This window comes from Phyllobates terribilis, unplaced genomic scaffold, assembly GCF_046119375.1.
Source record: "Phyllobates terribilis strain yellow unplaced genomic scaffold, ASM4611937v1 Scaffold_3__8_contigs__length_932513732, whole genome shotgun sequence".
Classification (NCBI taxonomy): domain Eukaryota; kingdom Metazoa; phylum Chordata; class Amphibia; order Anura; family Dendrobatidae; genus Phyllobates; species Phyllobates terribilis.
The window spans coordinates 91482309-91500132 of NW_027362763.1; the positions used below are offsets into that span (position 1 = coordinate 91482309).

General features: G+C 39.3%; 1 protein-coding gene across 2 annotated transcripts in view; it reads right to left on the bottom strand.

The window, feature by feature from the left end:
- Positions 1–13427, bottom strand: part of APOB (apolipoprotein B) — a 40924-nt gene extending 27497 nt beyond the window's left edge. The window contains exons 1-12 of one of the 2 annotated variants that reach the window (XM_073674048.1): positions 13265–13427; positions 10617–10655; positions 8345–8460; positions 8091–8236; positions 7419–7563; positions 6435–6581; positions 6220–6344; positions 4288–4370; positions 3864–4080; positions 2296–2523; positions 1322–1439; positions 1082–1228 (exon numbers count right to left, since the gene is read on the bottom strand). In XM_073674048.1, the coding sequence (XP_073530149.1) occupies positions 1082–1228; positions 1322–1439; positions 2296–2523; positions 3864–4080; positions 4288–4370; positions 6220–6344; positions 6435–6581; positions 7419–7563; positions 8091–8236; positions 8345–8460; positions 10617–10655; positions 13265–13322 (1569 nt within the window). In that variant the 5' untranslated portion in view covers positions 13323–13427. The remainder of the gene's footprint in view (positions 1–1081; positions 1229–1321; positions 1440–2295; positions 2524–3863; positions 4081–4287; positions 4371–6219; positions 6345–6434; positions 6582–7418; positions 7564–8090; positions 8237–8344; positions 8461–10616; positions 10656–13264) is intronic. The other variant, XM_073674049.1, reaches the window with a different exon arrangement.
- Between the last annotated feature and the right edge of the window lie 4397 nt (positions 13428–17824).

Genomic DNA, 17824 nt, shown 5'->3' on the forward strand with positions numbered 1-17824 from the left:
AGAAAATAGGACATTTGTGCTGCACCCTAAGGCATGATTGGAGGGACAGTCAGAGTACAAAAAATCCATTTTGTTAATGGCCTAACATTATATATCACATTGATCATGAAAAATGAATATTAATTGCAAGTTACATGGTGCTAAAAAAACTTCCTGGTGACAAGTCCTGGACACATAGTAAAGCGCCACCTGGTGTTTAAAGTGTTTAAGCACGAGAAGGTCCATAGACTGGTCCCCTTAAAGGGGATTTGTCACCATTCAAATGCGCCAAACGGTTCCAGAGATACAGGCCTTTTTATTCAGAGGTAATTTTAATGGCCTTTACAAAGGGGTGTGGCCCACAGGATAATTAGACACACCCCTTAGAGAGTCAACCACGCCCCCTCAAAAAGATCATAAAAATTATGACTGAATAATAAGGCCCATACCTCTGCAACCGTATGGCGGATTTAAAAAAAACAAAAAGCGCAATACTCAGGGGGAGAAGCGGGAATAAAATAAGAGCAACAATTGGACACTTCTATCATAGGTCATTTTTTGATCACACGTTTCATTTAAGTGCAGAAACCATTGCTATATACAATGCTTGGGGTATATAATCGTTTTCACAATCATACTATATCTTAGACAGATATTAGAGGATTATTTGAGACCACCAGGGCCATTGAATAAAGAGGTCAGAGGTAGCAGGGCCTGAACGGGATCAAGGGTCCATCGGCCTTGAGCAAATGATAGGATTATGAATTGTACGTAGTAGATGGCAGCCCTGTTGAAAAGGACACTGGATGCTACGAACATCACAGAATTTTTGTGAACGGTCACTCTGGGTAGACAGTAAATCCTGGTGATCATCTTGGATTATATCTATGGATATATCCAGTGTCAGACTGAAGAACATTGGGCCCACCAGAGGATTTGATTCTGAGGGCCCACCTTTCTCCCCCGCTCAAGAGACCCATAGCAGCTGCAAGGTTTCCACTATGAACTCTCCTGAAGGAGAAGCCAGGGCCCACCGGAGGATTCTCCGGCTATCTGGTGGGCCAGTCCAACCCTGGATATATCTCTCATGGAAGTAACTTACATCATCAACGATGGACATTTTGCGTAGAGCCTGGACGGCCGCCTTCTGCACCTCCAGTGATGGCGCTTGGCTCCTGACACATTTCAGAAGGGAGGACTTGACCTGCGGATTGGCTGCTTCCAATACATTCCCCATAATTCCAATGGCCTGAGGTGCAAATCAAAGAAAAATAAAAACGATAATCTGTGATCTGCAAACTAGAACAGATCTCACAATTTATTTTTTTTTTACATTCAATACCTTAAGAGTCTGGAAGGTTTTGTCTTGGTCTCCAGTGCATTCATTGTCAATGAGTGAGGACATGAAATCGGCCACGTCCCTTAGCTCGGGAGTGATGGTCCCCCTCTCTGCATAGAAGCTGGCGACATAAGAAGTTTGGAAGGATTAATCAACGATTCCTGCACAGATTGGCTTATATTTAGTATTGTTCATTATATAAAGCAGAGTTTAGTTCATAATCAAAGTTATAGATATTCACAACTGACTTTTAGGATCGCTACTTCCAATAGGTGGCGCTAGAGTTCAGTCAAGTCCTCTTCCTCTCTGAAGAGGCAATTTGCATAGATATTCACAAGACATACGCAGGACCTGCCACAAAGTTTTGATACTGCAAGCAACATCTGGCAATGCACTGAAGTTTACAGAAGTTATGGAATCAGCAGATATTTATGTGTATTAACAGTAACATGAAATGTTTATTGAGATACATCTATCCCTGTTTCCCCCCCCCTTTTTTTTTTATAGTCTTATGTAGTACCGATAGTCACCACCAGATGTCACTGTTGCACTTCATTTCTCTAAAACTTTGGAAGTTGCAAAACTTTCCAATAAAGTTTTCCTTTTCTGGACTCCATTCTGCCTGCGCTGATACATTGTGGGACAGGTGGTGTTCTCAGCTATCTGCATGAGTGCTGTAGAATGGAGCTGAAATCAGGGGACATGCGACCCCATATACTAGTTCTTAGCAACCTCTGCGGACAGCCATTCATAATATTAATAATTGATAAAAAATCCCCCAAAGTGGTTGCCTCAGCTTTTAGAGGGCGGTTTGTCATATACCCTAATAGTATATAAGGCCAGGAGATATTTACCCCTTTAAGAGTTTACATATGCCGAGTATTATTTAGCAGTGGTAAAATATGCATTACTAATGATTTATGTTTCATTTTTTAGAAAATGTGTCTATTTTCTGCATTACTCCATAGAAATCTCACCTGCTGACAGCGTGGCTCAAGGCATAAAATGAAGCTCTGCTTTGCTTATATTGAGCCATGTTCAGAAGCTCTCGTACACGCTTAGTGCAAGGTGACGGCAAAAGTCCAAGTGCGTATGTGACGGTATCGGTCAGTACAGGTGACACATCCCCGGTGCGCAGCACCTGAAGAACAGCTCCGAAACATTCTGGAGTTCCGCACTGGGTCAGAGCTTGTAGCGTGATTGGACTGGAAATAAAACAAATGGAAAGAAAAAAGAGATTACAATATAAGTATCAATATAAGCTGTGTTCCTACAATGTACAAATTGTACAGTAATGATAAAAATGGGAGAAAGTTTAGAAGTTGTTCACAAAGTCGCAGTGTAGTACCATGCTGACATCTAGTGGTCAGGTATGGAACTGCAGTACAAAGATGTAATATCTGGGATCAGGAATTATTTTTGCTACAGATGTGGAAAACTTTTATTTCTTGTATTCAGCACTAGTCCTTCCATTGATTTCTCCACCAATAACTGGGCAAGTAGTGGGAATTAATTATCAGTGAGTGTAAGTAAGATTTTGCGTGGTGTATGGAAAAAGATGTCCATGTAAGTAGCTATAGCCCTAAACTTTATGTATCTACTGCCTTTTTTTGTTAAAGGGTCTCCTAACATTGAGCTGATCACAGGATGTCAGGGTTTGTGTCAGCACCCAGAATCCAGGGAAGTAGCGGAGCCTGATGAGGCTGTTGTGCTCACTTTCCAACGTCTCCAACATCCGGTACGGTGTATGTGTGCACTGCAGGAAAGGAGCGGGCTCAGCTCTTGAGTTTCAACAGAGCAGGTGCCAGCTGTGTCTTACAGCCATCATTCAAGACTAACTAACGAAGTCCAGATAGTTTAACCCCTTAGAGGCCTCTGTCAATTGTGTCAGCGGCATTTAAGGGGTTGATCTTTTCAAAGCCCACAAAAAAAAAGAAAACAATGACAATAATTTAAAAAAATTATATAAAATCTCTTATCACCCTCCTTTTCCCAAAAGTGAAATAAAAAATATGAACATTTTTGGTATGGCCGCCAGCGTAAACTGTCCTAATGAATAATATTTATCCCATATGGTGAAAAGGAAATGGAAGAAAAAATCTAAATAGCTGAATCATTGCAGTTTTATAATCACTTTGCCTCCTCCCCCCTCTAAAAAAGATAAAGAATAAAAAGAGATCAAAAAGTCAAAAAAAGTTATAGTTGTTGGAAGGTGACAAGAAAAATCAGAAGTAAAGAGGGGCTCAATGGGACCAAATAGAATCTAAAGCCATCCTGTATAGGGACCTCTAGAAATCAGTATTATTCCTTATGCAAAAGTAGCAACAAGTGCTTCATTTCCCCACAGCGCCTCCACAGGTGAATCGAAGCATTACACAGTTCTCCTTGAGATCTATAGGCTGTATGGAAGTGCAGGGATTTCTAGTAAGAGGATTATACGCTCTGCTCTGTCTAATCGCTGCAAGATGAATGAATAAATGAATGAATGAATGAATGTTACTCAAATAAATAAAAGGGTTTTTTATCTCCAAATCTCTGTAAATACCTCGATAGCTGCATCAGTCTTGGCACAAGGGGCCCCAGGGTCTCGTTGTTTAGGGCCCGCAGGGAGGTGACCAGTTTGTAGAACCTGTTTGCTCTCTGCTGGTTCTGTTCTGTAGATGATAATCTCTGCAGCTCCATAAGGTTTTCCAAAACGGCCTCTTCGCTGGGAGAAGGCGACTCTGCGGCCTCCAGGGCCAGGCCTCTTACCAGCTGTGAGTCTATGGAGAATACAGGGACATGGATCACATATACACAGCGCTCTGATGTGATCTGTCATATATATATATATATATACACACACACACACCTTGTACATATATTCATATACCTTGTACTTGTTTATTTACCGCCAGGCGCGATTATGTGCAGCTCCATCTGCTGGATGATTTAGGAATTACAGTGTTATAAGTTATACAGATTCTCACCTGCAAACTCTCTGTTGTTCGTCTTTGAGGAATCTTCCAGCTTCAAGCTCTGGGTGACTTTTGCCATCATGCCATACTGATTTCTGAAATAAATGGAAAAGGATATCTACATCTTAGTACTTACGCCGCTGTACTCTGAGCAGACAGTGCAGGTCCTGGTTGGAGGGTTTTCCAGGAATAGTTGCCCCTGATGTGTTTCCATGTATCATGCTATTTATATCTGTATGTATTTAAGTTTTTATGTCATTTTTTTTCTTGCTTTTAGTTATTTAAGTGATTAGTCAACTTCTGAGAACATTAGTTTTATTTCTGAATTTGATTATTTCCAGATATAGACGGGCAATCACTCCTTATTCCTTTGCCGGTAGTGTACATTCAGACGATGGAGACCCCCACAGTAAAGATTAAAATGAAGCCCCCCTTCTAGCACAGATTTGCATGATCACACTCGCTAATCACCTGGGACAGGAGGATTTAAAAGGGTTGTGCAGTCTACTCTGCCTGATCTGACATTCATTTTGGAGCAAAACAAATGCATGGTGAGAAGGACGGTCAGACGCCCCGAGTGTACTGTGCACCGATGGATTAACTCTGTTCATTCTCTATGCAGAGTACAGTGCAAGACTATCTCTGGCAGTCCCATGGATGATTAATACAGTGGAAGCCCTATGCTTTATCTCTGCTCTATTCAGATGGGCCCCTTTCTCACACCCCAATAATCAGGAAGTTATTACCTATACTAAGAAAAAAAACCTTCGGTGCTTAGTTGTTACCCAACTTGTTTACATGGTCCCAGGGTTATTCGCCAACACCTTAATTTGTGGGGCCTGTGGAAAGGGGATTCCTGCAGCATAGGCACTCGTTATCCTTTTCAATGCTTGGTTATCACCTAACTTGTCTTCATGATCCCACTGTTATTCATCAACATCCTAACTTGTCGATCCCATGGAAAGAGGACTCCTGCAGCATAGGAACTCATCATCCCCTTTAATGCTTGGTTATCACCCAGTTTGTTTATATGATCCCTGGGTTATTCATCAACACCCTAACTTGTCAGTCCCGTGGAAAGGGGATTCCTGCAGCACAGGCATTCATTAACCCCTTCAAAGCTTGGTTATCACCCAACTTGTCTTCATGATCCCTCTGTTATTCATCAGCACCCTAACATGTGGCTCCCATGGAAAGAGGATTCCTGCATCATAGGCACTCATTATCCCATTCAATGTGTGGGTCCTGTGGAAAGAGGATTCCTGCAGCACAGGCACTCATTATCCCATTCAATGTGTGGGTCCTGTGGAAAGGGGATTCCTGCAGCATAGGCACTCATTATCCCATTCAATGTGTGGGTCCTGTGGAAAGGGGATTCCTGCAGCATAGGCACTCATTATCCCATTCAATGTGTGGGTCCTGTGGAAAGGGGATTCCTGCAGCATAGGCACTCATTATCCCATTCAATGTGTGGGTCCTGTGGAAAGGGGATTCCTGCAGCATAGGCACTCATTATCCCATTCAATGTGTGGGTCCTGTGGAAAGGGGATTCCTGCAGCATAGGCATTCATTATCTCATTTAATGCTTGGTCATCACCCAACTTGTCTTCATGATCCCTCAGTTATTCACCAACAACCTAATTTGTGGGTCCTGTGGAAAGGGGATTCCTGCAGCATAGGCACTTATTAACCCCTTCAATGCTTGGTTATCACCGAACTTGTCTTCATGATCCTTCAGTCATTCATCAACACCCTAACTTGTCAGTCCCCTGGAAAGAGGATTCCTGCAGCACAGGCACTCATTATCCATAACAGATTTACCATAAAGGAACTGGCAATCCTCTTTCCAGGGGCAATTTATATATCTCTGGCTGGATTGTTTTATTAAAATATGATTTTTTGGCTAATTATTGCAAAACTTTAGGCAGACATTATTGCACTTACTTGTGGGAGAAGGGAAGGAAGAGATGAGTCTCCACGCAGGATGCCTCGGTCACATGTCTTCTTTTTGTCTCCAGGGTGTACTGACAAGTCTGGCTGCTGCTGATCAGTGTGGACAATGGAGTATTCTGGGAAAAAACAAAAAACATATTAAATTATATAAACATTGAACCAATAAACCAAAAAAAGAACCTATCATACTAGTGAGCTGTACGTACCAGGCCTTTAAAGAGGGCGATGGGGCTGACGTAGTCTCTGGATGGTGAGAACTGGTCGCATGTCTTCAGGTTTGTACTGACAGTGATATCGGCACTCCCTTTCTTTCCTACACTGATTTCACTTTTGCATTTTCCATATACAGTGTCCTGTAAATTAGAGCAAAAAAGAAGAAGAATTTTAAAAAAAACAAACACAAATATAATATAAAAATATTATTCACATGATTCCGGATGTGACGGACCATGGACAAGGGTAACGCTTCTAGAAAAAGTTTCAGATCTAGTTTTCTAAGCTCAGACAACCCCATTCAATGTAAAAGGGTTATTGTGCTCTACATAAATTATCACCTATCCATTGAATAGAGAGAAAAATGAGGGTAGTTTCTGGCTCAACCGACTGGATAAAAAAAAAAAATATACCATAACTTTATTGAATCATGTTAAAAGTCCATTAAAAGTGAAAAACCTCAACACCAGTTGGTTGTGCTGGAAACTACCCACGTTTTTCTCTCTGTCAGCTACAATCACCAGCAGCTACGGCGCCCACTGGTTTCTAATCGCAGCAACGAATTCATCCATGTTACCAGCGTGAACAGCTCTAACCCTACCCCTCTGCCCAATTCCTTATCCAGTACCTCACCTCTGGGACCCCGACTAAGGAACAGGGGACCTTCACTCGCCAATGTCTTCAAGACTTGGGAGAATGGGTGACATAAGTTCAGTGTACTGGCGGTCGTGGGGGTCCTAGTGTTGGAGGACCCTTAAAATGATCACGTATCCATAAAGTAGGTGATCCTTTATTTAGAATGGAATAACCCTTTAAGAATACGGTCACAATGGAGGTAGATAAATCCATGGCAAATAGGTATCAAATCTGAAGTTCTCCACTTGCTCTTCAGCAGTCACGACATGCTGGGAGTTGCAGTTTCACAACCGTTGGAGACCCGCAGGTTACTATTCTGAGGCCATAGTAGGTATTCTTACCATGTTACTGGTTGCCTGCGTCTCATCTGGAACAAGAAGAGCTGAAATGATGCCTCTCTTAATATTTAGTATATTCCCAGGCTCGTCTTCTTTAGGATATAAATTGACCGTTTTCCCATCCTGAACACTGAAGTTGACTTCATACCTAGAGGTGGACATTACCAAATATCATAAATGTACAGTAAAAAGCAGTGTTCAGAAATTACAAGCCTGACTCTTAGGGAAAAAAATGATGATATAAGACCATAGCCCATACAGATCTGATGATTTCCTCTACCATACATGTACTAACTTTCTTTAAAGCATTTCATATAATAATAACCTTCTTCTTGTAGCACTCTTCTTGCTAATTAAAATGTCTACCACTGTCCACTATTTCTGAATAATGCCTCTTTTCTATCATAAAATGTTGATTTATTTCAATCACTTGCAGTACCACTTTTAACCACTGCTGGCAAGTCATGTTTTCCATAGAAATCAGTGCAACAGCGCCCCCCACCTCGATTCCTATAATTCAATCAAAATATTGACCTTTGATTCACCATAACTTTAAATAGGAGATTCTTCTAGAAATGGCAGCCGCTTCATTTTAAAGAGACCGGACAGTACTATTATACTCTTAATTTATAGAAAAGGTAATGGCGGTCCCTTAAAACAGTCCTTCTTGCTTACTTAGACAAAGCATTGGAGAAGTCGTCAGAGTTCTTCGCCTTCTTGTAGATGGGTTTGCCTTCGGAGTCCACTCCGTACACCTCTCGCAGGGTGCACTGTTTTATCCTCAGGATGAAGTTGCATGGTTGTGGCACTTCTAGCTCTACCTGTTATTACACAAGAAGCCGAAATATTTAGAAAGGGGAGAAGAAAAAAACAATCTATAAGAATGTGACATTCCCTAATCTACTCGCAGTCTTCTCTTATACACTTACCTTGCAGTTAAACTTGGACCCACTTTGTGAATCGGCTGTACCGGCCACCTTGCTGGATGTAGCAGCGTCGTAATTATATATATATTTCCTAAGATGTCTGAACTTAATTGTATCTTCTAAAAGAAATGTAGGAGCAGGTGTAAGTGAATAAAATTAAATATAATTATAATTATTTATTGAATTCAAGAAGCTTTTTAATGTAAAAAAATATATATTTTTATACACCTTAATAGGGAATTCTGAGTTAAAATAAAGGTCATCAGTTCAGGATCCTTATGTCTTGGCGAGAATATAGAGCGGTTACTAAGAACGTCTCTCATTCTGGCGGACCTGGGCTGTTCTGTATTACACAGAAAACCCATTAATGTGAACAGACTCTGAATACTCGCTCATAATTGGGTGTCTCAGCAAGAGGAAAGTTTGTGATCAGCTCAATGCCAAGGAACCCTACAAACAAGTATTGACTGTCCAGGGATGACGTACTCGCTATGTACACCTTCGCACTGAATTTCTCATTTGCTTCCTAAATACAAAGTCTTCATTAAAAATATTCTACCATTTTACTGCTGCAGAAAGTCTATAAGTCCTTTATCTAGCTGAGCGCTGTGTAAAAATGTTACAAATGCATCAGAGGTCCGGCTCTTGGTTCTGACAGCTCTCTCGGCTCACTTCTCTCAGTGTTAGAGATAGCAAAAGGTAGGGTGATCTCTACAATGTGAAGAGGAAGGAGAACATGTCTCAAGGAGGGCAGAGAAAACAGGTTATAGAGAGGTAGGAAAGCACATGAAGTAAGTGCAGGATAGAAGCTGTGCTGATTTATCAGCCAATGAGTACAACAGCATCATGACATCACATCCAGCCTATATTACAGGGAGAGACACTCCCACAAGAGAAAAATCTGAAATTTGAATCAGTCTGCAAACTGTATATCAGGGGGAATAAAAATTAAGGAATGAAAATTGCAGGTTGAAACTTAGGCAAAAAAAAGGCAAACACTAACAAATGTAAAAAATTATATTGTCCATAGGCTTAAGCCCCTTAGTCTAGCCTTATCACAGATCATAATGTATTGTTACATTTTACACTAAAATCCCTTAGTGGGATTTAAAAAAAAATCTCTCTCTCTGTATATATATAAAGATGTCTACCATACTTTGGAAAAAAAAATCCAACAATAAAAAAATGTAATTAAAATGTTAAAAAAAGTTATAAAAAAGCTTGATTTTTTAGTGTAAAATACATTTTCTCACACATATATTACATAAAAACATTGTTTGGTAATCACAGGACTGTAATAACATCGCATAATTTAATAATAATTTATTTGGTGTTACCATGAACAATATAAAAAAAAACCAAGGTAAAATAAAATATTGCAAAAATAATGATTTTCTCATATTGGTGACATAAAAAAAAGTAAATGACACATTTTTGTGCATAAGCCAAGCCTAATAAAGCCTGTTTTTAATTTATTGACAATAAACTGATCCTTCAGTGATCCGCTATAATCCATGGTGAATCTGGCAGCAAGTACAGCGCCACCACAGGTGAAATCAAAAACTTACACATTTCTCATAAAAAAAAAAAAAATCTTTGGATTCTCTGCTAATGCTGACACATGAGTATCAACTTAGTAACTCAGTATTCTCTAAAACTATGAAATGCTTCACAAATTTGCAAAGTTTTCATAAAAAAAGTTTTTTTTTATGTCATGAACAAAAAAAAATGTTCTAGAGGTCAAATGTATTTAGAGAATTAGAAAATTCAATTTACAAAAATCGATCACCATCAGACGGTGATCAAAAAAATGAACCATGATTTCAGAAATGACGTGTGCGGATCTCGCCTTTGATTGCAATCTACCTGGTGGACACAAGAGGGCGCTATCCCCTCACGTTACACTGATGTAACCGGGGTCATTTCCCAATTTATCTCACACTTTGTCCTATATAGAACAACTTGTATCTCTTCCAGGGAGCAGGAATGGCCTCCAGCCTCCAATACAAAGGTTAAGCACACAGTGCACATTTCGTGATCTCCGGGAAGATTATCTGCAATAAATAATTATCCACACTGATAGGGCAGGTATGAAGTCACCTCACCGCCTGCTGTTTACCGGGACGAGGGCTCAGGTACCAGAGTCCACTCCAAAAGCAGACGGAAATGCTGGCGCAAGACTGGAAATCTCCTTGTCTGAATTTACCCCTATGCAAACCTCGTTTTTTTGCACTAATTGATTGTATCCGATGCAATTAATAAAGTGTAATCTTACTTGAGCAGCTGGGATTTTGGCTTTCCGTCCCATCTTCTTCTGCAAATGCAATAGAAAAATTCTCATTTTATATATATATATATATATATATATATATATATATATATATATATATATATATATATATATATATATATATATAGTGATAATAATAATATAGAATGCTACATAGTCTAACTACAATAATACAACGTTTCTTAACACAAACTGCCCAGGTCATTACTCTTGTCTCGATTCATCCATAATAATGGAAGACGATCGGTCACCAAATTTCGCAACATAAACTACAAACTTTCTAGATAGAATGAGGATTTTGTTTTTTAAGTCAACATGTTTACGTTATCGTTCCTAGGATTAATTGGGCAGTGTAAATGCACTCTTAGACCTGATGAGACTGATGCATTTACTTTGATAATCATAGTTAGAACGGCTGTATAATGTTCAAATTAAGATGAACATTTTTTTTTTTTTAAATACAACTAAAGCTATAAAATGTTCATTTTAATATGAGGCAGGCAAACTTATAACAGGGAATATACGGCCATTCTGACACACATTTTCAAAGTAAAAATATCAGCCTCATCTGGTGTAAGCATTATCTATCTATCTATCTATCTATCTATCTATCTATCTATCTATCTATCTATCTATCTATTTAACTAGGAATCGGATCTATCTATTCAATTCAAAGAAGCTTTAATTATCAGGACTAAATACATATTAATTTTGCCAAAGCAAGTGTACAATACGGATATGGACTGTAGAAACGATGGATGGGAAGTCCATGGCATATCATAGTTATCTATGTATCTATCTATCTATCTATCTATCTATTATCTATCTATCCTAAAAAACTAGTAAACAAAAAACTTTACAAGTGAATGGGTGAAACTTGCAAGGCAAAAAAAATCAGCAGAGCCTCAAATGGATAAAGTGATGAAGAAAATAAAGATTCCATCTCATCTTTACTATATCTGCCTGCCTGGATTTCTGATTTTCTACTGACTTTATATAGTTGATACAATGTATGTATGTATGTATATATATATATATATATATATATATATATATATATATATATATATATACCTCTCTCTCTCTCACTCTATATATTTACATACAATGTATATATACAGTACACACATATATATATATATATATATATATATATATATATATATATATATATAGACACAGACACTGCCTCACACATTTAATTAGTTTACAATACATAAGATATTTTCTGCTATTAATGTGTCTGAACTAGTGTGGAATAAACCTATGTGTAAGAGTATACAGCAATAATTACCTCTATTAGTACGAATATTAGTGACACTAGCAAAAAATATATATATATTTGCAATTGTTTTGCATATACAAATATATATATATGTATATATAGAGAGAGATTTGTAAAGCGCTTTTCTCACATTGGACTAAATACTTGATGTTATAATTATATTATATATATATCATACGCAGTCTAAACACATTAATTGCAGGAAACGTTTTATTTCTAGTGAGTTTATTAAATGCGATAAAAACAACTGAAGAAATATCTCTGCTTTATTTTTAACGTACAAAAATAAAATAAAACTGAAATAAAACATATCTCTAACCACCTTATCCAGACCAAAATTCCAGTCCCACCATGTACTATACAAAGTGCCATTCTTTGAGAAGACCACCCCTCTAGAAGCTCTAGAAGACCACCCCTCTAGAAGCTCTAGAGGACCACCCCTCTAGAAGCTCTAGAGGACCACCCCTCTAGAAGACCACCCCCTCTAGAAGCTCTAGAAGACCACCCCTCTAGAAGACCACCCCTCTAGAAGACCACCCCTCTAGAAGCTCTAGAAGACCACCCCTCTAGAAGCTCTAGAGGACCACCCCTCTAGAAGCTCTAGAGGACCACCCCTCTAGAAGACCACCCCCTCTAGAAGCTCTAGAGGACCACCCCTCTAGAAGACCACCCCCTCTAGAAGCTCTAGAAGACCACCCCTCTAGAAGACCACCCCTCTAGAAGACCACCCCTCTAGAAGCTCTAGAAGACTACTCTAGAAGGCCACTTGTCAAAGCAAATTTTTTATGAATGTTTTTATGCTTTAAATCAATTGAATGTTTTAACATTGTAAAGATATGAATACTGGTTATTGTTGCCCTTAGCTTTTATTACTTTACTACATAATATTTGCAGGATTTGTTGTAGATATAGGGCATATAATTATTAAGGATGCTTTTGTGTTCCTTTAACTATGGTCAAGGATCATATATTTTATGACATATTTCCTAGTATAACGCTTCATTAAAATGTATTTATTTAATACAATATATCAAAATAAATATTTAACAGTAATAATAAATACAACATAAATGTAACACATGTAAAATAGTCTAAATAAATAATGTCATGAATTATTAAATTAAACGATGACCATTTGATTTCATTAAAGGAATACACGGGATTGTACAATAATATAAAATACTGTTTTTTCCCCCCAATATTTTTTAATAATACTTTATACGTTTTGGTATTTTAGAAGTCAGCAACTATCCATCCTTATTTTAGCCATTAAATGTCAGATCCCATAAATTTATATATAAAGAATTGCCCCTGAATAATAATTTCCAGAAGTGGATCCATTACTTACGAGCTAAGATGCAACTGCTGGCGAACAGCACAAGGAGCAAGAGCGTCCGAGTGCCCATGATGAGCTATGCCAGCTCTCAGGAGCTCCTTATCTCCCTTCTATGCCAATCCTGGCGTTTCTTCTTGCGTCCCAGGAAGAGAATGAGTTTTTGCCTTGGACATGAATTTATATAGGCAGGAAAAACCAGCTGAGTTATTATGTTTGGGAGTTCAGAGCAAATTGCAAAAGGTCCAAAGGGTAAAGTTTTTCCTGGGAGATTAGTGTGATGACCTGGGCCTAGAGCTGGGAAAACAGCAGTGATCATGACAGCAGCACCAGGGTCTATAGTTATATGCATTATATATACACAGGGCCGGATTTAGTATTGTATTTCCATTTTTTTTCCTCTAATTTTTGACATTTTTCCACCTGCTTTTTATTTGCATCTTATTCTTCTATTAATTTTTGTTTTCTTCTAATTATTATCTTTTTAATTCTTATTTACATGTCTTCTTTTATGTTCATCATTGTGGACAGGGTTTGGGGTTTCCAGTTGTTTTCGCCTCGATTCGTCAATTACGAGTTTTTAAAAAAAAATCTGAAAATTTGTTGCAAACATACTCCGCTCCCCTCCTCTGAGGGACTTTATGTACTCTTGGAATTTTTGCAACAATTTTAGAGGACAATGCAACCTGAAAGGTTTCAAAACCATGGAAGACATAAATAAAGTTTCTGGGGCAGTACAGTGGCTCAGTGGTTAGCACTGTAACATGCCTCAGTGGTTAGCACTGCAGTCTTGCAGCGCTGGGGTCCTGGGTTCAAATCCAACCAAGGACGACATCTGCAAGGAGGTTGTATGTTCTCCCCGTGTTCTCGTGGGTTTCCTCTGGGTTCTCTGGTTTCCTCCCAAACTCCAAAGACAAACTGATAGGGAATGTAGATTGTGAGCCCCAATGGGGACAGTGATGATGATGTAAAGTGCTGTGGAATTAATGGCGCTATATAAAGTAAAATAAATAAAGAGCATTTTTTATCTTGCGTGTGTCAGTTTGAAGAATTTGGCATAAAAACGTCAATGAATACATGACAAAAAAAAAGAAAAGGGACTTAAAAAACTGAGAAATGATTAATTGGATCCATAAGGCTTTATATCAAGCTGGATCAAGCTCAGTGGAGAAAGAAATTGGAAGGGAACCCAAGTAACATATAATCTGCAACTTTCAAGGGATTAATTAAAAACCCATTACCTGGTCAAATGTGCCCAGTTTTCCTTTTATTTTATCCAAGCTGCTCCCTTGATTATTCCATTCTTTGAAAATTCACCAAATGGTTCCAGGGATACAGGCCTTTTTATTTAGTGATAATTTTTGTGGTCTTTTCCAAAAGGACCTAGTTCACAGGGTAATTATACAGTGCAGCCTAAAGACACTCCCCCGCGGAACCCTGTAAGCCACTCCCCCCACGGAACCCTGTAAGCCACTCCCTCCATGGAACCCTGTAAGCCACTCCCCCCACGGAACCCTGTAATCCACTCCCCCCATGGAACCCTGTAAGCCACTCCCCCTTGTAAATAAAAATTTGCACTAACTAAAAAGGCTCATATTTCTGGAACCGTATGGTGAATTTAAAACAAACAAACAAACCTTGAATAATCAGGAGAGCAACTGGAATAAAATAAGGGCAAAACCTGGACACTTTTCACCTGGAGATAGATATTTTTTAAAAAGCCCATTTTGAGGGACAGTATTAAAAAAGTCTGATTACTGTTTCCAAACATTACCTATTTTCCATTGATAATTTCTGCCCAAGTATCTAATCTCTTCTCTATTTGTGTAGAGCAGAAGAAAGTGGTGATGCCTACACCAGAGAACATGAGTTACTCATATAGAGAGGAGCAGATCGATCTGTGGAGAATCAAGTTCGAATCGAATTTCTTGAAAATAACAGGACCCTGCGAATTCAGACAGTTTGCGATCCAATTCCTGAGGATAGGCAAAAAAAAAAAAAATGCAGTGCACACACTGCTGAAGACTCCGAGAGCGTGATTATATGATAATAGAGTCAGGCGCAGCAGTACAAGCTTCCCCATAAAGCCCTGCGGATATCAAATTACATGGTCTAGCGGAGCAATCTGAGGGGACTATCACAGCCAGTATAAATGATGGGGCCGGCCGTGCTTGCACAGTGTAGGGATAGGAGGTAAGAAAGCACAGCTTATTCCACATAGGGATAGAAAAGGCCTAATGTGATTGTGATGTACTACTACAGCACTGAAATACCTGGAAAATGGGAATGGTAGTCTCAGTCTGTGAATAATAATCAAAAGATTCTTGTGATAGGGAGGTGCTGGAGCTGCAGAGTCAGTGTAACTGTGAATTCATTGATCTATGATATCCTGCAGGAATGGCACCTGAACAACAGCATTTTTTTTTTAATCTTCACAGCAGAGCAGTTTCATACCCTAGGTCCTAATTGTATACACTTATTTTCATGCCATATAGAGGCTTTGCAATATTGAGATTCACTGTAAATTTATTTGCCACACATCAAATTTTGGGGAGGAATTTTGGCAAAGCTGGCAAATTCAAATTTCAGGAGATTCAATCAACTAAATATTCATGTCTGATCATGAAATATGAATCCCAGGACCCCTGATAATCAAGAACAGTGGCTACCAGATTTGTTTTTGTGAATGATAAGCTGCAATACCTTACACAACCAGAAGACAGGAGTGGCACTATAAGTAAACAAAAACATAAAAAGAGTAATCGTCAGTAGAAACACATGAGGCCAAGATGAGATCTGTAAGACACTCAGGGCAGGAAGCAGATAAAAATCAAGGTCTCCGTACAGGCTGGGTTGGCAACCAAAAATAACACTGAAGATTTGCTCTACCCAGCAATGAGGGAGGCTCCTACAAGTATCCATGGTCAGCTGGGAAGATGAACTAGAGTGCTCGCTAGGGGCAGTAGCAGAGGTACCAGCCAGAGATGGATGTGAATTTGCGACTTTTGAAGTTTTTCTGCCATTTTCTGACAAAGTGCCTTTAATTGGGGTGTGACGTGGCGCGGTGACCCCCACTTGTCAAATTCATGCTGGGTGTTAGCATTCCTTACACTACAGATCTTACTCCAGTCCCTGACAGGAGTAAGATTTCTGGCAGGGTGCACATGAAAGAGCATGCAACTTTGTGCCTCACCTGATTCATTAAGAGGCACACCACCCAGTCTGCTCATCAACATCGGCTTGAAAAACTACGGTCTTGATGAATTGGGGCTACAGACTTCAAGAGTAAGGCCACGTTCACACGTTCAGTATTTGGTCAGTATTTTACATCAGTATGTGTAAGCCAAAACCAGCAGTGGGTGATAAATGCAGAAGTGGTGACGTGTTTCTATTATACCTTTTCTCTGATTGATCCTCCAGCGGTTTTGGCTCCCACTCCTGAGAAAAAATACTGACCGAATACTGACTGAATACTGATAGTGGAGCCGTGGCCTTAGGGTAAAAATCATATTTGCAATTTGGTTTCATTAAAATTTTTGCCTTCTATAGACTCTTTGTTGCATTGTTTATTGGTGGCTGCAGAATGAGCTCTCTTACAATCTGTCAGTGAGTTCTTTTTCTTATTGGTCTTCCTGTGGATTATTCTCAGCTAATTTATGATTACGTGAAAGTTGAAGTCATCAATCATCTAAGAGGAGCTCAGAAAAAAAGCACATAAAAGCCTTACGAGCTCCCTGAAACCCCCGCAAACACAAGGAGAACATACAAACTCCTTGCAGGTCCTTGGGGTCCACGCCAGCACTACAAAGCACAAGTGCTAACCACTGAGCCAAGGTGCTGCCTTGATAAATACTCAGTTAACTCATTCCGCAGCCAGCAATGTGCAAGAAAACAAAAGAGCCTGTGATGACCCAATGGTGCCAATTTTTAATGAAAATTGATTTTTGCCACAAAATCACACATTTAGGTAAGAAAAAAATTCCCCGAAAAGCGTCCATGTTCTTTAAGGCCAATTAAAAAACACACAGATGTACAGATTTCCTTATTTTGTTTTGCAAAGCCACATTAGTAAAAAGTCCAAAAATTATAAAATACACATTGCTGTCATCTGTGCTTAATAATTACTACTCAATAGTTTATAAAGATGGGAAGTGACAATGTTTTTAAAAGTCGGATTATTTTGCAAGTGCTGTAAACATTGGCCGAGATCCCCGGGCAGAACTCCACCACCATGAGGGGTACCTTGCCAATGAGGTCATTTCAGGACGGGATGTGAAAGTCGTGTGATCCGATCACATTTAATGCTAAAGCAAGGATGACGACATCCCTCCAGAGTCTTAGGGTATGTTCACACTGTCAGGAGCGGCTGCGGGTTTGAAACTGCGTGCTTATACAACGTCAAACCCGCAGCGGCCAACTGTTACTGCATAGTGGATGGGATTTGTAGAAATCCAATGTCCGCTATGCGTCTCTATGCACCTGCGGATCATCCGCGGACACAGACATGCGGCGCGTCTTTCCAGACCGCACCATGTCAATTTCTCTTGCGGAGTCGCTAGTCTCCACAAGAGAAAT